General features: G+C 43.9%; 1 protein-coding gene across 1 annotated transcript in view; it reads right to left on the minus strand.

Annotated features, from left to right (window-relative positions):
* Positions 1 to 25,328, minus strand: part of LOC142313030 (uncharacterized) — a 248,965-nt gene that overhangs the window by 10,542 nt on the left and 213,095 nt on the right. The window contains 1 exon segment of the mRNA XM_075352016.1: positions 10,985 to 11,400. Coding sequence (XP_075208131.1) covers positions 10,985 to 11,400 — 416 coding nt within the window.

The following is a 25,328-nucleotide window of genomic DNA, read 5'->3' on the forward strand; positions in this document are numbered from 1 at the left end:
CCTGACACATACAATGATACCGTCACCCCTGATCCCTTCATAGCGTTACTGTATAATGTCCCAGCATTCCCAGCAGTGTCACCTCTCCAGTCAGCAGCTCAATCATCTTGTAGGTGAGTTCTAGGATCTTCTGGTCATTGATGTCCTCATGTATCGGGGGGTGAGGTGGAGGCCCCGTGATTGGGCTCAGGGGTCTTCCCCATCCCTCAGACACAGGGGCCTGACAGCGCTCACTAGAGGTCTTCTTCACTACTGTGTAATCCTGGTTATGGAGAGACACAGTAAGAAATCTCACTACAGACATTTCCAGAGTCCTCACCTCTCCAGTTCTGTCCATCTGTTATTCCCATAGATAAGAATGGTGTAATGTGACGTCATCAGAATCTCTCACCTCTCCAGTAAGCCGGAAGAGGATCTCTAGGGTGAGGTGTAATATCCTCTCTGCCATCTTGTCCCTGTCCATATCCATCCTTCACGGGGCAATCAGGAGAATTCTCTTCTATAGAGCGATTGTTCTCCCCCAGCATCTAATGTGTATGGAGCCTGAGCCCAGTAATGGGGAATCTCCACGCACCTCCACTTGCAGAGCCGCACACTAGATAAATGGTCAAGTCTAGAATGTACGGGCTCCTGACAGGTTAGTGGGCGAGACCGGCTTGGTTGGGGGTGTGATGAAGTTTCTTCCTATCCACTATAATCATGCTGGCTTCGCCCCCCTGCACTCCCCCCATCTGGAGCTCTTACCCCCAGACCCCAGCTTCTATTATAATCAACTTTATGCTCACATGGAAAAACAATGTTTATTCAGTCTGGCCGGAAACATCAGGCTGCATTTTGAACACGCCCCATCACGTGACAAGTTACGTCATACCGGGCAGGAGCCTGTACATTCTAGCATCTACCCTAGATTGTACGCTGCTCTGTGGGGAGGGGAGGAGTCAGAGGTCACATGATCAGCTCCTTAGTGTATGCAGGACTCTGCTGTGCTGGTTGTTATAGTGCTGGATGAGGTGAAGTTTATGAGGGATTTACAGTGTGGATATAGCAAAGCCGTGTGTGTACGACGTGTGTGGAGTGGAGCTGTGTGTGTATTACATGTACGGAGTGGAGCTTCATGTTTTCGGAGTGGAGATAAGTGTGTACAACATGTGCGTAGCGGAGCCATGTGTGTTTGACATGTACTGAATCGTGCGTGAACAACACGTATGGAGCTGAGCTGTGTGTGTATGACGTGTGTGTGGAGCTGAGCTCTGTATGTACGTCGTGTTTGGAGCGGAGCCGTGTGTGTACGATGTGTACGGTTTGGGGCCACGTGTATATAATGTGTATGGAGCAGAGCCGTGTGTGTGCACGACGTGTATGGAGCGGAGCCGTGTGTGTACTTGGTGTACGGAGCGGAGAAGTGCATGTACGTCGTGTCTGGAGCGGAGCCATGTGTACGATGTGTACGGTTTGGAGCCGTGCGTATATGACGTGTATGGAGCGGAGCCGTGTGTGTACGACTTGTATGGTTTAGAGCACTCTGTCCTATAAACCAGTCTGTGTTCATGATCCTTATACCAGGAGTCCTAGCTGCCCAGACATGGAGGTTAGTCCAGATAGTGGCATTTCAAGTTAGATTTTTTTTTAGTCTAGCTGCCCAGACATGGATGTTTTTAACCTAGATAGTGGCATTTTAATTAGGTACCCGGAATATCGAGATTTACCTTGCCGTTGGTTTCCAGGCTTACATGCATTGGCCAATTCATAAACTAAAAATCTCATTTTTTCATATAGCAGTAATGCAGTACCAGAGTTCCCTTATACATTGATAGCATTTAGTGTGCAGCTGTATCCATTTTGTATTTGCGTACGGAGCGGAGCTGTGTGTGTACGACGTGTACGGTTTAGAGCCGTGTGTGTACGACGTGTATGGAGCGGAGAAGTGCATGTGCGTCGTGTTTGGAGCGAAGCCGTGTGTGTACAACGTGTACGGTTTGGAGCCGTGTGTACGCAAACATATTCTGCAACACTTTGCAATTAGAAGGTAGTTGTCACTAGGTTTTTGCTCCCCCATCTCAGAGTAGCATAATGTAGAGACAGAGCCCCTGATTCCAGCGATGTGTCACTTACTGAGCTGTTTGCTGTCATTTTGATAAAAATAATGTTTTCTCTGCTGCAGATCCACCGTGTTTCCCCGAAAATAAGTCCTAGCATGATTTTACAGGATTTTTGCAGTATGCTTGAAATATAAGCCCTAATCCAAAAATAAGCCCTAGTTACAGTCAGGACTGGCGTTAGGGGATGTCAAACTTCGCAATTTATAGGGGCCACACTCTGTACGGGACCGCAGCAGTTGTATTCCGAGATTCAGATTAAGGACCTTTCATTAATTCACAGTCATGTGACCAAAGGGCTCTTAATTGCAGGAGTCTAAAAGAACTGAACAGGAGACAGGCTGGTATGCACGATTGGCATTGGGATGGGAGATCAAAGTGGGAAATTTCACAGGACCCACATTCTTGTAGGGGCCCCAGGATTTATATAATGATAATAACACTACTTCAGGACCTTTCTGACATCACATCATGTGACCAAAGGTCATTGCAGGGATCTAAAGCTGAAGAGGAGACAAGCTGGTATGTGCAGTGTGTGTGGATGGATAAGAGATAGATAAATAAAGGGAAAGACAGTTATATAGAAAATACACAAAAAAAGACTGACAGCACTTGCAATATTGTGAACAGGTGTGTATCTGATCATGATATATAGTAATAAAAAAGATGAACAGTTGCACACTGAAATCCCAAAGCTTTAAGCTACTAAAAAAAATCTAAAAAATTTGAGATCTTTTGCATATCAAAATGGCCATTTCCATCTATGGATTTAATATACTGAATGCAAGACATCCAGATAAGATGATGAGTTGTCCAAATTGTGGTACGGAAAAAACAGATCTATATCATTGGGATATGGCAGTGCGAAAGGATTGAAAGATTTTGGAAACAAGTCCAAGGGGTAGTGAGGAAAATCTGGAATAGAAATGTAGAGTTAGATCCAATGGTCTGGTTATTTCACTATCAGCATCGGGAGGAGGGAGAGAAAGGGGGAGACAAGTTACCGAACCTTTTCCATGATATAGCAATGATAAGTAAAATGGCTATTCTTCAGAAGTGGCTGGTGAAGGAAATACCAACAAAAGAAGAACTTGTTAATCAATTGAAAAAAACGCTCATGTTGGAGAAGGTGATGGAGAGGTGCAAAGAAAGGATAACAGCAAAATTTTTCAGTAAATGGAGAAAGTTCATAAGCGTTATATGTTATAGAGAAGAAACAATACAAATAATGTCCACATTTGTGTCTACGGAATGGTACATGAAGGAAGATCTGTCAGGGTCCCTGTGCGAGCTGAAAGTATAGTTGGCCAAATTCTGGGTTGTGTCGCATGGAGAGGGGAGGGGGGAATGGGAGGGATAGTGTTTACAAGTAATGTTTGTAACAAGTTATCAAGGAATGCTGAAGGGGGGTAGCGGAGACTGAATAATGGAAATATACACTGACGAAGAAGGGGAAGGAGCAAATTTGATGACCGTGACAAATATTTGATCGATAAATTGTAGAGACTATGTTATTTGATATTTTGATTTGTTGACCCTTATTTTCTTCATTCTGTACCCTATTTTACCATTACAAGAAAAGAAATAAAAATTTGGTTTAAAAAAAAAATGGCCATTTCCATACCTGCCCAGTAGCCACGTCACAGCAACTTCATTATACTGGGTCCTACTCTATCCTACTGTCTCTGGGTTTTGGAAACCTACATGTATGAGCGATGACTGACCTACTATTAAAAGATAAAACACCTGTGGCTAATGGGTGAGGTGGGGGTTGGGGTGCACAGCCAGTCAAATATTAGATACAATATTATTATGATATTAGTCCATATTAGATGCAATTTTTTTTGCATCTTTTTATACCCATAGTACTCGAGCGTACAAAGTAACTTGTCTTGTAAGATGCTCACATATATCTCAGCATTGAGACCACCATCTATCCTGGTCAAGTTTCCAACACCTTTGGCTTTAAACAGCCCCATATCATCAGGCTTCTTTCACCAAATTTGAACATTCCTTTAATTTCTTGATCCGTTAGCCCCTTTTTTCTATGTTTCTTCCAGATCCATTTGCACCCATGAGAGTCGTCTATTGACTTTCGTCTGATCATTCCAATTCACCAGTTTCCAATCTTTTATTGTCTACTTTTCTCAAAATGATACCATTAATAACTTCAGCTCGTAATACTCCCTCTTCTAGAGAGACCTACCTTGCAGCTAAGCAGGTCTTGAATACACTTTTACACAAATAGGCATACAATTTACTGGCCCATCAACGCAATCAATATTTTTGCTGTGGTAATAGACCAGGTCGGCTTCTTGCATCTTTAACAAAGCCATTTAGGATGGCTACTAAGGTCCCTAATATTACAATACCCGATGGTTCTATCTCTCGTGACCCAACCCAAATCTGCACAGTTTTCCATGATTTTTATGCACACCTTTATGGCCCCACCCTGGACTCTCAGGAGGACAGCTATCAATTTCTACATAAAGTCGACCCGCTGAGGCTTAATGCTTCTCAATGGGAGACTCTTGACCAGCTGATTTATCTTGGGGAGGTGGGATCGGTCATTAAGTCCTCTAGATTGCTTAAAGCGCCTGGCCCAGATGGGTTTTCTGTCGAATTTTATAAACTACTACAACCCTTACTTACACCTCACCTTACCTCTCTCTTTAATCATATTGTTTATTCTGGCTCTCTGCCTCACCGATTAATGAGGCTTGTTTGTCCTTGTTGTTGAAGTTGGGCAAAGACCCACTTCTCCCTGCCTCATATAGCCCAATATCCCTTCTAAATATTGATTTTAAACTGCTTACTAAAATCATGGCTAATAGGATGCAGTCCATGCTTCCTGATATTCTTACTCCATCTCAAACAGGTTTTTTTCATGGCCGGTCTATTAACTTTAATGTCAGCATTGGCTGCCATCACACATAGTTATCAAACTAAAGGGGGCTTTACACGCTACGATATCATCTTTAAAAAGTCGTCGGGGTCATGTCGTTTCTGACGCACATCCGGCCTTTTGATCAATATCTTTGTGTGTGAAACGTCCTTGCGATTGTGAACGAGCGTAAAATTGTTCAAAATCGCTCTCCGTGGAGAGCTCGTTCAAAAGTCAAAGATCGTCATAGGCCGTTTGGAATTGATCGTTCTAGTGCTTTTATCGTCTCAAGTTGTTTAGTGTGAAGCTCTTGCCACATCAACAATATCGCACATGCATGCGTCATCAACGACATGGTTGATCTAGAAACGTCACATTAATCCACTACACACGTGCATTGCTTGCTAAAATTAACTTGTCAGTTTCATTGGTTGTATGTTGTGTATAAAGGGCGTGATTATTGACGTGGGATAGTCGCCGATACTTCCATCTTGAGTGGTGTCTATATCATCTCTACGATTCTGTGTTGGTCAACGTTGTGCTCTGCATTAATTAAGGTAATTTTTTGGTTACATGAGGATGTTATTTTCATGTTACCCAGAAAACTTTATTTTTTCTTTTAAAGTATTAATTTACAATTTTCCTATTTTTTTGCATGCACAGAAGAGAAAATAACCGTTAATTTAAGGACTTCATTCTTAACAGCCCTTCTTAAACAAATTAAAAATGCTCAATGCACAACAACACAATTTAGTATGTGCAACATTACTAACAACTGCTGCAATTGCAGTTGAAGAAATCGAGGCACAATTAAGGCAACAAAACAAACGCCGTCGCATGTGGGCAAGACAGTGGTTGTTAAAGAGGGACCAATACAGCTACATCAACCTAATACACAGTTTGCGTGAAAACAACCCACAGGATTTTCGTAATTATTTGAGAATGTCTGAGGCTACATTCCAGTTCCTGGTTCAACGTATAACACCATATATCAAACGTGAGGACACAGTGATGAGAAAAGCAATTCCTGTTGAAGAAAGACTTGGTGTAACATTGCGATTTCTTGCTACAGGAAGAAGTTTAACAGATTTGCAATATTCCTCAAGCATATCACAGTCTCTGTTAAGCAGCCTCATCCCTGAAACCTTTCAAGCCATCATTGTCTGTCTATGTGATTATATGCAATTTCCAAAAAACCAAGCAGACTGGCTGGCGATTGCATCTGATTTTGGAAAACGTAGGCAATTCCCAAATTGTGGCGGCGCAATAGACGGCAAACATGTGCGCATCCAGCAGCCACACAATAGTGGTTCATTTTTTTATAATTATAAGGGTTATTTTAGTGTTATATTATTTGCTGTAGTAAATGCAAATTATGAGTTTATTTATGTTGATGTAGGCATAAATGGGCGTGTCTCTGATGGAGGAGCCCTTGATTATACAGAGTTTGGCCGAAGGTTAAATAATGATTCTTTATTTTTGCCATCCAATGATCAGACAATTGGACATTTGAACTTTTTTTTTTATAGCTGATGAGGCATTTCCTTTGCAAAAAAATTTATTAAGGCCCTATCCACATGTGAGTTTAAAAGTTGAACGTCGAATTTTCAACTACCGCCTTCCCAGAGCAAGGCGTGTTGTTGAAAACGCATTTGGGATATTGTCTAGCCGTTTTCGAATTTTCCACACTGCGATTAATTTAAAACTTGATTCAATTGACCGTGTAATCCTAGCCTGCTGTGTGTTGCACAATTTACTTAAAAAGTTGGATGTTCATCAATACACACCTGCAGGTTTTGATGACACAATCAATAATCAAACAGGTGAAATCGTGCCAGGTGTTTGGCATCAGGAATCCACGTCTTTGGAATCCCTTCATCATTTACCCTTAAGTGGGCGTGCCCGCCATGAAATTAAGTTGAATCGAGAAAATTATGTGAATTATTTCATTGGGCGCGGATCTGAACATTGGCAGAATGACTTAGAATAAATTTTGAATTTTGTATATAAAAATTAAAAACTAACCATAAAATAATTATTCACCTAACATGTTAGAATGTGTGTTTAAAATAGTTAATAAAAACACATGTATATCTAAATTAAAAAATATTTCATTTTTTTTTAATATTTATGTAATATTATTGGTGAACATTAACTAAATATTTTGTAGTTCAAATATTAACCCCTTGTAGTTCAAATATTAACCCCTTAACGACCGCGGGCCGTAAAATTACGTCCTAGCGGTCATAATGTTACTGCCCGCGGTCTGCCGGCAGCATTACGCTGCGATCGGCACACATCTCAGCTGATTTTCACAGCTGAGATGTGTGCCTGCTAGGCACGAGCAGAATCGTTATCTGCTCGTGCTGTTTAACCCCTTATATGGCGCTGTCAATATGTGACAGCGCCATTATAAGCGCGATCGCGGTAAACATTTACTTACCGCCCGATACCGGAAGTCACGTGACGTGATCACGTGACTTCCGATAGTTGTCATGGTAGCACTGGGTCATGTGATGACTCCTGTACTACACCTGACTTGCTTTCACTTTCGCTGTGCCAGCGGCACAGCAAAAGAGAAAGAGAGCGTATCTGCTGTTTACAGCCTTGTAGCTGTGATCAGCAGATACTGCAGAGAGATCGGAATGCTGATCGCAATAGCCCCCTAGGGGGACTAGTAAAATAAAAAAAAAAAAGTTAAAAAAAGTTTTAAAAAATTAAAAAAAAAAAACAAAACCTAATAGTTCAAATCACCCCCCATTTGCCCCATTGAAAATTAAAGGGTTAAAAAAATAAAAAATATACACACATTTGGTATCGCCACGTTCAGAAACGCCCGATCTATCAAAATATAAAATCAATTAATCTGATCAGTATACGGCGTAGCGGCAAAAAAATTCCAAACGCCAAAATGACGTTTTTTTGTCGCCACAACTTTTGCGCAAAATGCAATAAGAGGCGATCAAAACGTAGCATCTGCGCAAAAATGGTACCGTTAAAAACGTCAGCTCGAGACGCAAAAAATAAGCCGTCATTGAGCCATAGATCCCGAAAAATGAGAACGCTACGGGTCACGGAATATGGCGTAAAACGTGCGCCACTTTTTTTGTCCGATTTTTTTTAACTCCTTATATAAAAGTAAACCTATACATGTTTGGTGTCTACGAACTCGCACTGACCTGAGGCATCACACCCACACATCAGTTTTACCATATAGTGAACACAGTGAATAAAATATCTCAAAAACCATAGTGCTATCGCACTTTTTTTGCAATTTTTCTGCATTTGGAATTTTTTTGCCGTTTTCTAGTACACTATATGGTAAAACTGATGGTTTCATTTAAACGTACAGCTCATCCCGCAAAAAATGAGCCCTCACATGACCATATTGACTGAAAAATAAAAAAGTTACGTCTCTCAGAAAAAGAATGGCGAAAAAAAAAAACGGAAAGCGAAAAATCGGCCGGTCATGAAGGGGTTAAATACCGGCTATTTTTTTTTTTTAAAAAAAAAAAACAAAACATGTATTAGCAAATTATGAAAAAAAAAAAAAAAAGTGTTATTTTATTTTTAAAGGAAATAATAAGCATAATTGTTAGATTTTAAAAGATTCCTACATCGAACAATTAAAAGATATACATTGATATTAGACATTACAAATAAATAATTTAATTTCACAAAGAATGCATGTGTCTGCAGTCTATTTCTCTTGCCTTTGTGTGTTCTTTCTGCAGGTATATTAATTGAGTCTATATCTCAGGCAGTATTTGTCGAATACCTATCTCTCTGAAAAATGAAAGATGGCGAATTCTTCTCGAACAAGCATTTGGGGGCAATACGAAATTGAATTCATGGTAGAATGCCTGGATGCATGGGACTTTGAGTGCATACGTAAATATGACAGGCCCATAGCGCATAAAAGGGCAGTATTATGCCGTGTGCAACGCGGCCTGAAAAAAAAATATGGAGTAATGCGCACCATAGTTCAAATCAGGAAAAAATGGTCTGATTTAAAGTTTAGATCTTGGAGTCGAGTTGTGAAGATACGTACACGATTACATAGATTAGCAGGTAATAAATTATGTTTTGGTTTTTTGCTTTGATTTAAGAATTAATGATTATATAATAACAAAATTTAAATTACATCTTATTCTAAAATTATTCTTTATTTAACCCGGGAAAATAAAGAGCAGGATGATAATGATGATTCAGAGGCCGCTACCCATCATGCCTCAAATGTAAATGAAACGCCTCACAACACACCCAGCCCAAACATCTCAGGCAGTGAGACCAATGGTAACTGTCAAGTATTTAAGCTAATTGACAGAAAGATCATTAATTTAGACAAATGTGATAATAATTTTTTACAATACTTGCCCTTGACATTATCCTTTCTATATGTCACTCTATCAGACTTGAACTTGGAATTAAGCTCCAGATCTTCGATCAATGTTGATGAAGATGAGGATAATATATAAAGAGGTATGTTTGTTGTTTTTTTTTGTTTTTTTTTGTTTAAATTAAAAAATTAAAAAAAACCTAAAAAAAAATCTCTGTTTATCTTTAATACAGAAAGACCATCATATCAAGAAGTCCTAGAATCAGGAGTTCGTTTATTAGAAGCTGCCAATGAACATTTAATATTCTTACAAAAAATCAATGTTTAGTTTACTTTAGGTTCTAATTATTTTAGGGATAAAAACATCAACAACTTCTAATTTCTTTTTGTTAATGAAGCAAGCTATAATAATAGTATTATTAAAATATTATAATAATGATAAGACACAAAGTTTCTGTTTAAAATAATTTTGTTTATTCTATATATGTTCTATATTTTAATAAAACTTGAAAATGTTTAATACAAAAAAAAAAAAAACCTTGCGTCATTCCAGACTTTTTGGTTGCATGTAATTTAACTAAAACAATTATTTGCATATAAAATCAAACTTTTTGATATAATGTTAAAAAAGGAAAAAAAACAAAAAAAAAATAAAAAAATATAGATTAATTAGTGAATATAAACATCAAGTGGATATTACATAAACATCATTTGATATAAACTGATACTTAAACAAGATTAGCATAACATATTTCTAAATTTAATCATCATTTGTGAATGATTTTTTAGATTTATTTGTTTTACGTGTTTTTTTTCTGAACACACGAGTGGTTTGGTGTGTAGCAATAGGTGAAGTTTCAACAACAGGTGGCTCCACATTTGCGGCCATTATATCAGCATTATCAAACTCAGACTCAAGTGGAGTGATAAATGAGATACATGTATTCTCATTTAATCTCCCCTCTTGGCCAGCTTGCATTACCGAAAGCATTATTCTTTGCGCATGCATGACTTGTTGGGGTGACATTTTTTTAAACAAATCATCAATCATTTGGGCATAACCACTCACAGGCTCTTTTTTTGCGTTTTCTAGAATATTTTTTGACATTTCTACTAGCTGGGCAACACCTGTGAGTGCTGATGAATGCCTTTTCCTTTGCCTAAGTGGTCTGCGAAAAACTTGAGATGGCCCAGGTGTGTCAGTAATATTGCTTGTTTGCGTTGGTAATGAGTCTGAAGTTATCTCTTCATTTGCCGATATTTCAAGTGAATCCTCCAAGTCAGAAAAAAATAGTTGGTTCCTAATGTACAAATATATTATCATAAATATAAAGAAGATGTTTTAGCCATTCATATTCAAAATCTATTGGTTCATAAAAACATTTTCAAATATTATTGGAATTTTAGTCTTGATATTAGCAACTTAATTGATCCACATTTTTTTTTTGTTTTCCAAAAAAAATATTGACAAATTCTGATTTTAATTTTTAAAGTTGTGTAAAATGTTTAAAGTTTTTTGCTGATTACACAACCCGAAGAAAGTTTAGTCAAAAAAATTAAATAATGTAAGAAAAAAAAATATGTGGAGTTAAAACAACATTTACAACATATTTTTTAAAAATCCTACAAACACATTATGCTAACAAAAATAAAAAACAAAATTACCTCTTCTGGAAGTTCAATAGGCAGAAAAACAACAGGATTTACTGGTAGTGGTGGTATGATACTCATTGATTGTCGGGGCATTTCTTGATCTCTAGTGAACATTAACAGGTCAAAGTACCACAGTCTGGGTACATAAATGGATTCTGCAGCAGCACCTGAGCGTTTGCTATCTTCAACTTTGTTAAGTTCTTTTTTAAATACAGTTCTAATTGCCTGAATTTTCTTCTTAATAATACGTTCATTGAATTGTTCATCAGGATGATATTGAGAACATATGGAAACCAACTTGCCATAAGCTTCTTTTTTTAAATGCTTGTTACTGTATGATGGGGATTTTACACGCCACAAACATTCATTTTGACGATACTCCGCAATGAAATCACGCATGAAATCCTCACTTGATAACGGCATTTTTCCTACGCATAAAAGGTTTAAAGACTTTAGAAATAATAAAACGTTACGAAATTCATATCTTAGCAGATACAAATTAAGTAGTAATGTTGCACCTTAGGTAAATGCATCAAATGCATTTTGAAATATATTTTTTGTGGTTAGGAAAGCAACCTCAATGACAAAAATGTTCCCACATTAACAAAAAAACTAAGAAGACCAAACATTTAAAATAACAATAATGTATATGAAGATACAATCACAATGACCTACCTTACACAAGATGCCAAGAAGACACAATACACACAGCCAGCGGACTGTTTTTTAATGCTATAGAAACAATCAAGCCTGGAACATGTGCGAATGATGTTAAATTGAACGCACATGTGTAATTTGTGATGGCGTGTGGAAAGGTGGAGGATGGGTACTTAAATGACGAATAACAAGATGAAGGTCGGATTGAAAAAAAAAACGTGTGACACTAAACAAACTACCAAATACGATATGCTGAACAACCATAAACAATTAACGACTTATGTGCGATTGTTTCGTGTGACATTATTAGACGACAAAAACTCAAATTGAACAAGGTTGATGGAAAAACATGGGCGTGGCTAATTGTTTGTCATCGCTAACGATATTGATTGAAATATCGTAGCGTGTGAAGCCCCCATAAGGCCAAGCAAAATATACTGGTCAGTCTTGATGCTGATCAAGCCTTTGATCGAGTATCATGGTCTCATCTCATATGAACCCTTAAGTATTAAGAATCATTAACATGTCCTTAAGGATTGTTTGGCTTTACTTTGTACAGCTTTATACTAATCCCCAAACCTCGATTTGGCTCAATGGCGTAAAGTCGGCCCCTTTCCCCATTATGACAGGTACGAGACAAGGCTGTCTTCTATCACTATTACTATTTAATACTATTTAATAATTCCCTGCATCATTTGCTGAGATACCTAGAGATGATCCCTTAATTTAGGGGCATTGGGATCGGCCATCACGCTCTTAAAACTTTAGCGTTTGCTGATATCTTACTGATGATAACCAACCCTATGGAATTCATTCCTTCTATAATGGATGCCATCAGTAAGTTTGGAGCAGTCTTGGGGTTTTGCATACTGTACATTTCACTAAATCCCATGCTTTGGAAATTTTTAAAACTGCTCAGAAACAGTGGCCATTCCCTTGCAGTGGAGAGGAGATTCCTTGCTTTATCTTGGAGTCTATATGTCGTCAACCCCATAATATCTATAAATTAAATGTCCGCCCTCTTATCTCTGCAGTTGTTCAGGAAGTTCAATCCTGGAAATCCCTTAAGCTGTCCTTTGCAGGCAAGGCCCATCTTATTAAAATGATTTCTTTCCCCAAACCTCTTTTTCCCTTGCAGACATTGCCAGCTTTGCTATCTAAAACCGATGACCGGCTTCTAATGAGGGCCTTCTATCAATTTATTTGGGGTTCAGAACGGGGCTCCAGAATTAGTATTTTTAATTTGCAACAAACAAAATTCTTTGGTGGACTAAGGGGTGCTTTGCACGTTGCGACATCGCTACTGCGATATCGTCGGGGTCAAATTGAAAGTGTTGCACATCCGACGCCGGTAACGACGTCGCAACATGTAAAGCCTAGATGAGCCGATAAACGATCGCAAAAGCGTCGTAAATTGGTGATCTGTGTAGCGTCGGACATTTTCATAATGTCGCACCAATAGGAGATACGATGTTGTTCCTCGTTCCTGCGGCAGCACACATCACTGTGTGCGAAGCCGCAGGAGCGTCGAACATCTCCTTACCTGCCTCCACCGCCAATGCGGAAGGAAGGAGGTGGGCACCATGTTTACGTCCCGCTCATCTCCGCCCCTTCGCTTCTATTGGCCGCCTGCCATGTGATTCCGCACGACCCGCCCCCTTAGGAAGGAGGCGGGTCGCCGGCCAGAGCGACGTCGCAGGACTGGTAAATGCGTGTGAAGCTGCTGTAGCGATAATGTTCGCTACGGCAGCTATTACAAGATATCGCATGTGCGACAGGGGCAGGTACTATCGCGCTCGGCATCGCAAGCATCGGCTAGCGATGTCGCAGCGTGCAAAGTACCCCTTAATCTCCTGAATGTACACCTTTACAGCATAGTGGTCATCTTTTGACACTCCCTGGATTGGTCAGTACTTCCACCAGCTTCACTAATACCCCATTATATGAGGCTTTGTGTGGATCGTTTAGTCTCCCTGCTTTGCTTCACCTACAACCTGTCGATGTTGCTATAGTGGTTAAAGAGAACCCTTCACTATGGTCAGTTGTTTTGGGTTGGTGCTTTGCAAGATGACTTGATGGACTCAACCCTCACATCTCAGTTCTTGCTTTTCGGGGTAGTCCATACTTTTTGAAGGGTAGGCCACCTCCTGTTTATCATGTGTTTGGGAATAATAGCTGTTGATTAGTTTGCGATATGCTGTCGGTTAAAGAACGCCCTCTCACCTCAGAGGACATTGTCCTCAAGCATCCGATTCTGGTGGGTGATAATTTCACTTATGTCCAGACCAGACATATAGACTGTTACGGCCTATCTCAGAAGATGTTAGAGAGTAGCCCTTAAATTTAATTTCCATTACAGCCCATATGGGGACTTAAGGGTGCTTTACACGCTGTGACATCGCTACCGATATATCGTTAGGGTCACGTCGTTAGTGACGCACATCTGGTGCTGGTAGCGACATCGCAGTGTGTGACACCAAGGAGCGACGATCAACGATCGCAAAATCATTCAAAAACGTTGATCGTTGACACGTCGCTCCTTTCCTTAATATCGCTGCTTCCACAGGTACGATGTTGTTCGTCGTTCCTGCGGCACCACATATCGCTCTGTGTGACACCGCAGGAACGATGAACATCTCCTTACCTGCGTCCACCAGCAATGCATCCGCCCCTCCGCTTCTATTGGCCAGCCGCTTAGTGACGACGCAGTGACATCGCTATGACGCCGAACGCACCTCCCCCTTGAAGGAGGGATTGTTCGGCGGTCACAGCGACATCGCTGACAAGGTATGTGCGTGTGACGCTGCCGTAGCGATAATGTTCGCTATGGCAGCGATCACCAAATGTCAAATGTACGACGGGGTGGGTGCTATCGCGCTCGACATCGCTAGCAATCTGTCACGGCCGGGCGGTCGGGCAGACCCAGGAGGTGGATCCACTGGACCGAACTCTCTGAGATGGTGGTAGGGAGTCCGGCAGCTGAAGCACTGATGGGCAGTAGAACAGTCCGTGCAAGTGAAGGCAGCGGAGGAGTCCCAGGGACCACGGAGTCACAGAAGGTGGTCTTGGTGACGTAGCTCAGGTTCGGAGGCCGAGGTGATATCAGGCGGGGTCCGGAACCTCTGGAGCAAGATGACGGGTCACCGCAGGGATCCGGGATGGTACGGACTGTCAGATGGCAGACGGACAGCGTGCGGGGATCAGGACACGGCAGACTGGATGGCGAGGCAGGTACGGCTCTACAAAGACAGATAGGTGAGTACAGGCACATAAACACCAAGAGACCTGACTCCTAGCTCAGGGAACACGAAGATCAGGCCCCGCCCCCTTGGACAATGACCCCCTATATACCCTGTACCTGTGCAACCTCATTTCCTGTTAATGGACGCTGGCCCTTTAAGAAAGGGTCAGTGACCGCGCGCGCGCCCTAATGCGCATGCGCGCCGCCCGGGTGCCAGAAGCCAGGGAAGGAGGCTGCGAGGAGGACGCAGGGGAGCCGGCCAGGTCCAGGGAAGCTGTCGGGCGCCGGGATCGGGGGCCCGGAGCCCTGGGACGGACGGAATCCGGTGACTGGGGAGCGGAGAGCGTGGCAGGTGAGCCGGGGAACGGGGGTGAGGACCCGGGGAGCGTGACAGTACCCCCCCCCCCCACGCCCCCCTCCCCGCAACCGGGACATGAAGGCACGGATAAGAGGAGTGCCCACGTTCTCCCTGGGCTCCCAAGACCTATCCTCAGGACCATACCCTTCCCAGTCCACCAGGAAGAACTGTCGACCTCGTACGGTCTTCATGGCCACGATATCCCTTACCGCATAGATGTCATCATCGGCAATAGGAGGAGGGGCCGGACTGGCAGCAGCGGAGAAGGGACCAAGGACAACCGGCTTGAGCAGAGAGACGTGGAAGGAGTTGGGTATCCTCATCGTGGCCGGGAGCTGTAGCTTGTAGGATACCTCATTGATCTTGCTGAGGACCTTAAACGGCCCGATGTAGCGAGGACCCAGCTTGTAGGAAGGTATCTTCAATCGGATGTACTGGGAAGCAAGCCAGACCAGGTCACCAGGAGAGAAACACGGAGGATCCAGACGTCTCTTGTCAGCGTGTTTCTTCATCCGCTGGGAAGCGCGCCCAAGGGACGCTTTGACAGAGTCCCAAATGGTAGCAAAGTCACGAACTGCAGTATCAGCAGCCGGGACATCCGATGAAGGGGATATAGGCAATGGGACGGCGGGCTGGAGTCCGTAAACAACATGGAAGGGAGATTCGGAGGATGACTCACTGACGTGGTGGTTATGGGAGAATTCAGCCCAAGGCAGAAGCGAGGACCAGTCGTCGTGATGGGCGTTGACATAGTGACGTAGGTATGAGGTCACGATTTGATTGACCCTCTCCACTTGGCCGTTAGACTGAGGATGGTAAGAAGAAGAAAAGTCCAGAGTCACTCCCAGATGTTTGCATAGAGCCCTCCAGAAGCGGGAGGTGAACTGAGTTCCTCTGTCGGACACTATGTGGGATGGAAAGCCATGCAAGCGGAAGATGTGATGTATATAGGCTTCCGCGAGTTCCTGAGCAGAGGGCAGTCCGGCCATAGGAACGAAGTGGGCCATTTTGGAGAATCGATCAACCACGACCCATATGACTGTGTGCCCGGAGGATAATGGCAAGTCCGTAATAAAGTCCATTGCTATGTGTTGCCACGGGACTGAGGGTATCGGTAAAGGCAGAAGACGGCCATGGGGCAAGTGTTTGGGCGTCTTGTTCCTGGCACAGGAGGAGCAGGCAGAGACAAAAGCAGCGACGTCCGTGCGAAGGGATGGCCACCAGTAATGGCGTACAATCGCACCCCATGTTCTCTTCTGACCAGAATGCCCGGCTGTTTTTGAGGCATGACCCCAGTGTAACACTTTTTGCCTGTCGGTATCGGAGACATAGGTCTTCCCGGGCGGTATCTGGGCTAGGGTGACAGGGGCCACCGGAATGATGTTGCTAGGACAGATGATGGGTTGGGTAGTCTCTTCCTCCTGCTCCATGGGCATGAAAGACCTGGACAAGGCATCAGCGCGTACATTCTTGTCCGCGGGTCGGAAGTGAAGCTGAAAGTCGAACCTGGCAAAGAATAAGGACCACCTGGCTTGCCGTGGGTTCAGTCGCTGAGCGGACCGCAGGTATTCTAGGTTCTTGTGGTCCGTGTAGATGATCACGGGATACACTGCACCTTCCAGGAGGTAGCGCCATTCCTCCAGTGCCAGTTTGACTGCCAAGAGCTCTCGGTCCCCGATGGTATAGTTGCGTTCAGGCGCTGAGAAGCCCTTGGAGAAGAATCCGCAAGTCACCATCTTCCCGGAGGAGGACTTCTGCATGAGCACTGCTCCGGCTCCTGAGGAGGAGGCATCCACCTCCAAGGTGAACTGGCGGTTCAACTCCGGACGGTGAAGTACAGGCGAGGAAGCAAAAGCCCGCTTCAAAGAGCCAAACGCGGCGTCGGCCGCAGGCGACCAGTCCTTTGGATTTGCCTCTTTCTTAGTCAAAGCGGAAAGTGGAGCAGTCAGAGCAGAGAAGTGAGGGACGAATTGGCGGTAGTAGTTGGCGAATCCCAGGAAGCGTTGGATTGCCTTCAGTCCAGAAGGGGGAGGCCAGTTGAGAATGGCGGAGACCTTCTTGGGATCCATCTGCAGTCCAGTCTCAGAGATGATGTACCCCAGAAAGGGGAGAGAAGACTGCTCAAAGACACACTTCTCATACTTTGCGTACAGACGGTTCTCTCTTAGTCGTCGTAGAACCAGCTGTACGTGCTCTCTGTGGGTTGGGAGGTCCGGAGAGAAGACAAGGATGTCATCTAGATATACTACCACACAGGTGTAGAGGAGGTCTCGGAACACGTCGTTCACCAGTTCTTGGAAGACGGCAGGGGCGTTACACAGGCCGAAGGGCATCACGCAGTACTCATAATGTCCATCGCGCGTATTAAACGCGGTCTTCCATTCGTCACCAGAGCGGATGCGCACCAGATTGTAAGCACCCCGAAGATCCAGCTTGGTGAACAGACGAGCTCCTCTAAGCCGGTCAAACAATTCGGGGATGAGCGGCAGAGGGTACTTGTTCTTAACAGTGATCTGATTCAGACCCCGGTAGTCGATGCAGGGACGTAAATCGCCCTCTTTTTTCTTGACAAAGAAGAAACCTGCTCCAGCAGGAGAGGAGGATCTCCGAATGAATCCCCTAGCCAGGCTCTCTGAGATGTAAGTCGACATAGCCCTTGTTTCGGCTGGAGATAAAGGATATATCCGTCCTCGTGGTGGCGTTGTTCCAGGGAGCAGGTCGATGGCACAATCGTAGGGGCGATGTGGCGGCAGTACCTCGGATTCTTTTTTATCAAAGACATCAGCAAAGGACCAATAAGCCGAGGGCAGCCCCGGTAGGTTCTCAGGAACCGGAGGTCGTCGGATGGGTTGTGTGGATTTTAGGCATCTCTCATGACACGAAGCACCCCAGCGGGTGATTTCGCCAGTGCCCCAGCTGACTGATGGTTCGTGAGTCCGTAACCATGGAAGGCCCAGCAGGATCTGATGGGACATGTGCGGAAGGACGTAGAAGGCGATGTTCTCGGTGTGAAGAGCACCGATGCGCAGTTCAACCGGCCTGGTGGTCCAGGAGATGGTGTCAGAAAGGGGTCTCCCATCCACAGAGGCAATCACCAGGGGCTTGTTGAGTGGGATAACAGGCACCTGGTATTTGTCCACGGTGGCTTGCTGGATGAAATTGCCTGCTGCCCCGGAATCAAGATAGGCCTCAGCCGTGAACCGCGTCTCTCCCGTTGTCACTTGCACGGTCCATGTGACCGGATCAGAGAGAGTCCCAGCACCTAGGGTGGCCTCTCCTACCAACCCTAGGCTTTGGAGTTTCCCGGCCTTTCCGGACAGGAACGGAGGAGGTGTGTGCCCTCACCGCAGTAAAAGCAGAGACCCTTGGCAAGCCGCTCTGTTCTACGTTGTGCAGACTGACGCACTCGGTCAATCTGCATGGGCTCGTGGACGGGACTCCCAGCTGTTGATGACTGAGGTACGGAGGGCTTCTGAGGAGGAGATGAATGCCGTAACGGGCGTCTCTCACGAGATAGCTCTTTGGAGCGCTCCTGAAAACGTATGTCCACACGAGTTGCTAGGGCAATCAGGGCATCTAGGGTGGAGGGCACGTCCCGACCCGCCAACTCATCCTTGATGCGACTCGAGAGTCCCTCCCAGAAGGCGGCTGTTAGGGCCTCATTATTCCACCCGAGTTCTGAAGCCAAAGTGCGAAAACGGATGGCGTATTGGCCCACCGTCAGTGTTCCTTGACGTAGGCGGAGGAGTGATGAAGCAGAGGCAGAAGCGCGTCCCGGCTCGTCAAAGGTGCTGCGGAATGCCTGCAGGAACTGTTGAAGATCCTTGGTCATGGGGTCCTCCTTCTCCCACAAGGGGTTCATCCACGCCAGCGCCTCGCCCTCTAGGTGGGACATTATAAAGGCGACCTTGGCTTGGTCGGAGGCGAACAGATGTGGCAGCTGCGTGAAATGAAGGGAACATTGATTTATGAAGCCCCTGCAGGTCTTGGGATCTCCAGCATAACGAGGAGGTGACGCCAAACGGAGTCGGGAAGCATCTGACGAGGTTGCCACTGGTGCGGGGGCCATGGCTTGCCTGGCGGGGGACCTGGGTGCCGCAGGCGTCATTGATGCTTGTAATGTGTACAGGCGGGTGTCCACGGAGGTCATGAATTGCAGCATGCGGGTCTGGACTTCACGCTGGCGTTGGAGTTCCTCTTGCAGGGCCATTAGTGCTGCAGCGGGATCCATGGCCTGATCTTACTGTCACGGCCGGGCGGTCGGGCAGACCCAGGAGGTGGATCCACTGGACCGAACTCTCTGAGATGGTGGTAGGGAGTCCGGCAGCTGAAGCACTGATGGGCAGTAGAACAGTCCGTGCAAGTGAAGGCAGCGGAGGAGTCCCAGGGACCACGGAGTCACAGAAGGTGGTCTTGGTGACGTAGCTCAGGTTCGGAGGCCGAGGTGATATCAGGCGGGGTCCGGAACCTCTGGAGCAAGATGACGGGTCACCGCAGGGATCCGGGATGGTACGGACTGTCAGATGGCAGACGGACAGCGTGCGGGGATCAGGACACGGCAGACTGGATGGCGAGGCAGGTACGGCTCTACAAAGACAGATAGGTGAGTACAGGCACATAAACACCAAGAGACCTGACTCCTAGCTCAGGGAACACGAAGATCAGGCCCCGCCCCCTTGGACAATGACCCCCTATATACCCTGTACCTGTGCAACCTCATTTCCTGTTAATGGACGCTGGCCCTTTAAGAAAGGGTCAGTGACCGCGCGCGCGCCCTAATGCGCATGCGCGCCGCCCGGGTGCCAGAAGCCAGGGAAGGAGGCTGCGAGGAGGACGCAGGGGAGCCGGCCAGGTCCAGGGAAGCTGTCGGGCGCCGGGATCGGGGGCCCGGAGCCCTGGGACGGACGGAATCCGGTGACTGGGGAGCGGAGAGCGTGGCAGGTGAGCCGGGGAACGGGGGTGAGGACCCGGGGAGCGTGACACAATCGCTAGCGATGTCACAGCGTGTAAAGAACCCTTAACTCTCTGAGTCTCATATATAAGCTTCCCAAGCCTTCTATCCAGTGGTCAGACTCTTCACCAGGCCCGGGGAAATGGGTGTCTCAGTTAACTGACTGTCTGGTATAGAACCTTTTGGAAGCCATGCTATGTATTACACCGTGTGCAAAATTATTAGGCAAGTTGTATTTTTGAGGATTTTTTTTTATTATTAATCAACAACTATGTTCTTAATCAACCCAGAAGACTCATAAATATCAAAGCTTAATATTTTTGGAAGTTGGAGTGGGTTAGTTTTAGATTTGGCTATCTTAGGAGGATATCTGTTTTTGCAGGTAACTATTACTGTGCAGAATTATTAGGCAACTTAATAAAAACCAAATATATTCCCATCTCACTTGTTTATTTTCACCAGGTAAACCAATATAACTGCACAAAATTTAGAAATAAACATTTCTCACATGCAAAAACAAAACCCCAAAAAATTAGTGACCAATATAGCCACCTTTCTTCATGATGACACTCAACAGCCTACCATCCATAGATTCTGTCAGTTGCTTGATCTATTTACGATCAACATTTCGTGCAGAAGCTACCACAGCCTCCCAGACACTGTTTTCCCTCCCTGTAGATATCACATTTTATGAGGGACCACAGGTTCTCTATGGAGTTCAGATCAGGTGAACAAGGTGGCCATGTCATTATTTTTTCATCTTTTAGACCTTTTATGGCCAGCCACAATGGGGAGTAGTTGAATGCATGTTATGGAGCATTGTCCTGCATGGAAATCATGTTTTTCTTGAACGATACCGACTTCTTCCTGTACCACTGCTTGAAGATGTTTTCTTCCAGAAACTGGCAGTAGATCTGGGAGTTGAGCTTCACTCCATCCTCAACCCGAGAAGGTCCCACAAGTTCATCTTTGATGATACCAGCCCATACCAGTACCCCACCTCCACCTTGCTGGCGTCTGAGTCGGAGTGGAGCTCTCTGCCCTTTACTGATCCAGCCTCTGGCCTATCCATCTAGCCCATCAAGAGTCACTCTTATTTCATCAGTCCATAAAACCTTTGAAAAATCAGTCTTAAGATATTTCTTGGCCCAGTCTTGACGTTTTATCTAATGTTTCTTGTTCAAAGGTGGTCGTTTTTCAGCCTTCCTTACCTTGGCCATGTTCCTGAGTATGGCACACCTTGTGCTTTTTGATACTCCAGTAACGTTGCAGCTCTGAAATATGGCCAAACTGGTGGCAAATGGCATCTTGGCAACTTCACGCTTGATTTTCCTCAATTCATGGGCAGTTATTTTGCGCCTTTTTTGCCCAACACGCTTCATTTCGACCCTGTTGGCTATTTGTTATGAAACGCTTGATTGTTCGGTGATCACGCTTCAAAAGTTTGGCCATTTCAAGACTGCTGCATCCCTCTGCAAGACATCTCACAATTTTGGACTTTTCAGAGCCCGTCAAATCTCTCTTGTGACATTTGCCAAAGGAAAGGAAATTGCCTAATAATTAAGCACACCTTATATAGGGTGTTTATGTCATTATACCACAACCTTCCTCATTACAGAGATGCACATCACCTGATTTACTTAATTGGTAGTTGGCTCTCAAGCCTATACAGCTTGGAGTAGGACAACATGTATACAAAGTATCATGTGATCAAAATACTCATTTGCCTAATAATTCTGCAAACAGTGTATGTCCATGTTACTATACGATAGTTACAAAACCATGGCGCGCATGTTCTTTCCTAGAGCATATATTTCCCCGGCAGTTAAATCTAAGATGTCCCTCTCTGCTGACTATCCTTGCCCTAAATGCATGCATTCCCCGGCTGACATTTTCCATTGTCTGCGGGATTGCCTGAGAATACGGGAGGTCTGGCATGCTCTCTCACAACACCTTACTAATACCTTTTGATCAGTCTATTTTTCTATCCCCCTGAGTGGGCAATTTTCAATATTTTCCCACAAGACCAGCTGGATAGGCTTCCTGCCCATCAGCGCCGCACTATATTCATCTGGGCGGTGGCCACTCATAAAAGTCGATGCAGGACGCAATCCCTACTCTTAGTCGGATTAGCACATAGGTGGCCTACCTCTTCAAAATGGACTGGATAGAGTCCTTACTTAACAAAGAAAAACTCATCACACGCTTCTTTCTTACATGGAATTCCTTTATTAATGCCCAACCACTGTCCACACGTCAAGAGGTACATGATTGTTTCCAATTTACAGATTGGTACATGAGGGAGTAAATTGCGGGCAGAGTTCCTGTTAGGCTTGTGTAATATGTTGTCACAAGATTTTGGGGTGGAGGGGTTCTGGGAAGTTCTCTTGATTTGTTGGTTTATACTTAAAATATGCCGTCTAATCTTCCTTTTTTTTGTTTTACTATTGACATACTGTATTTCCTTATTTCCTTTTTACTTTATCCTGTGTATGTATGTTTATCTTGCCTTTCTTTCAATAAAGACTGTTTAAAAAGAAAAAAAAACCTCCAACTCATCCTGCAAAAAACAAGCCCTCACATGACTGTTGGTAGAAAAATAAAAATAACAACTATAGCCTTCAAAATTCGGTGATGCAAAAAACCCTTTATTTTGTAAACAAGTAAGTGTGATAGTAGTAAAACCTAAAGAAAGCTACATAAATCTGGTATCGCTGTAATCGTACTGACCAGAGGAATGAAACCGCCAAATCATTTATACCGCAAGGTGTACAGCTTAAAAAATAAATAAATATAGCCAATTCTTCAACTGTTGTTGATTTGTTTATTCTGCTTCCCAAAGATCGCAGTACGGCGCGGCTTACATTTATCCTGCACTCTATGCTGAGCGCTTACATCAGGGATTATGGGTAAATGTCTGAAAAACGTGATTCAGACATTACCAATTGAAAATTCACTGTAATGAGGCAGACTGAGTCAGTTTGAACTCGCCTGTGGCCCCTTGTCTTTTTACAAGTCTTTTTAGGTGTGCACAAATGTGCAGTCAACAACAGCTTTGTGCACCTTTGAAAAGAACCATGATGAAGGCGTACATTTAATGCCGAAACGCGTAGTCGTATACCCTATATACTATTTTAGTATTCCATTCTGCCAATTTTTAATATAAATTATGGAATTTTAATTAAACTATAAATAAAAAAATATTTTTAATGAAAACAACTTAAATCAATTTTTCTTTGGGATACCAAGTATCTCTGCTGGATATTGCTCTTCTCTCCTTATTGTTTTTGGATTTTCACGGGGCTACCAACCCGATTCCGTGTGGACCTGAGGATTTATACCATTATGGACATATACACCTATCACTGGTAAGCTGACTATATTATTTTTTTCTTTTTAAAAGAAGGACACTTCTGAACAGAGGCCGAACAGAGTCCTAAGTAACTGTACTGCCTCGTTATAGTGAATGGATCCATCGGGGTTTTCACCTGAATCACGTAGAGAGGATCGGATAAACGTGAACTGATCCAAAATATTCTTGACGCAAATTGCCACCAAATATCAAAAAAAAACCAAAAAAAAAACAAGTCCACTCAGGTCCATCATCTCTGAATGAAAAAATATACTGCTCAAAAAAAAATAAAGAGAATACTAAACTACCACATTCCAGATCTCAATGAGTTAAATATTCCAGTTGCAAATTGTTATTTATTACATAGTGGAATGCGTTGAAAACAACAAAACATGAAAATGATCAATGTAAATCAAAATATCTCATGGAGGTCTGGATTTGGAATGACACTAGAAATCAAAGTGGAAAATTAAATTACAGGCTGATCCAACTTCAGTGGAAATGCCATACGACAAGGAAATGAGGCTCAGTAGTGTGGTGGCCTGCATTTGCCTGTATGACCTCCCTACAATGCCTGGGCATGTTCCTGATGAGGTGGCGGATGTTCTCCTGAGGGATCTCATCCCAGATCTGGACTAAATCATCAGTCAACTCCTGAAAAATCTGTGTACAATATGGTGTTGGTGGATGGAACGAGAGATGATGTCCCAGATGTGCTCGATTGGATTCAGGTCTGGGGAACAGGAGGGACAGTCCATATCATCAATACCTTTGTCATGCATTCTCACACACAGCTAACCTTCTTGCCACAGCTTGCATTGATGTGACATCCTGGATGACTAGCACTACCTGGGAAACTTCTGTTTGTTGTAGACACCACCTGATGCTACCTCTAGGAGTGAGAGCAATGACAAAATGCAAAAGTGACCAAAACACAAGCCAAAAAAGATGAGAACAGAGAAACGGTCTGTGGTCACCACCTGCATAACCGCTCCTTTACAGTGGGGGTCTTGCTAATTGTCAATCATTTTTACCTGTTGTCTGTTCCATTTGCACAAGAGCAGGAGAAATTGATTCACAATCAGTGGTGCTTCATAACTGCACAGGATGATTTCACAGAAGTGTGATTGACTTCGAGTTACATTGTGTTGTTTAAGCGTTCCCTTTATTTTTTTGAACAGTGTAGTTGGCTTAGACATTACTCGTAGCATAAAGGCTGTAGAAAAGCTCCCCCACCCAAAAAAAAATAAATCTATCAAAATCGGAGCTCTCAAATCCAAATGCCCCTCTCACTTCTGAGCCTAAGAATGTGCCTAAACCACATTTAGCGTCCACATGTTTGGCATTTTTGTAGTGAGGAGAGCCTGCTTAATTTATGGGGTGCGTGTCTCCAGAAGCATGAGCTGGGCAAAGTTTATAGGCAATATAACGTACTGGGCGTGACAATGTACTGGGCACTACAATGGCAAATTTGCAATTTTCACTCAGCAACTGCTTGTTTTTGGAAAACATCCATGGAGTCAAAATTGTTGCTACACCTGTACACAAATTCCCAGAGGGGTGTAGTTTACAAAATAGGGTAACTTCAGGGGGATTCTACTGTTATGGCACTTAGTGGCTTTTTTTGGAATCTATAAACTATCACAGAGAGAAAGAAATGTGCCAAACACACTTTTTTGGTATTTCATCCTTGAGCTAGTCACATCTCAGTGGCAATACGTGTGGGGCTGCATTCCCCGTTTATCCCTTCACACAACTCTCTACACTTATTCGGGAGCAGTACAGATACTGTTTTGG

The sequence above is a fragment of the Anomaloglossus baeobatrachus genome, chromosome 5, assembly GCF_048569485.1.
Source record: "Anomaloglossus baeobatrachus isolate aAnoBae1 chromosome 5, aAnoBae1.hap1, whole genome shotgun sequence".
NCBI lineage: Eukaryota > Metazoa > Chordata > Amphibia > Anura > Aromobatidae > Anomaloglossus > Anomaloglossus baeobatrachus.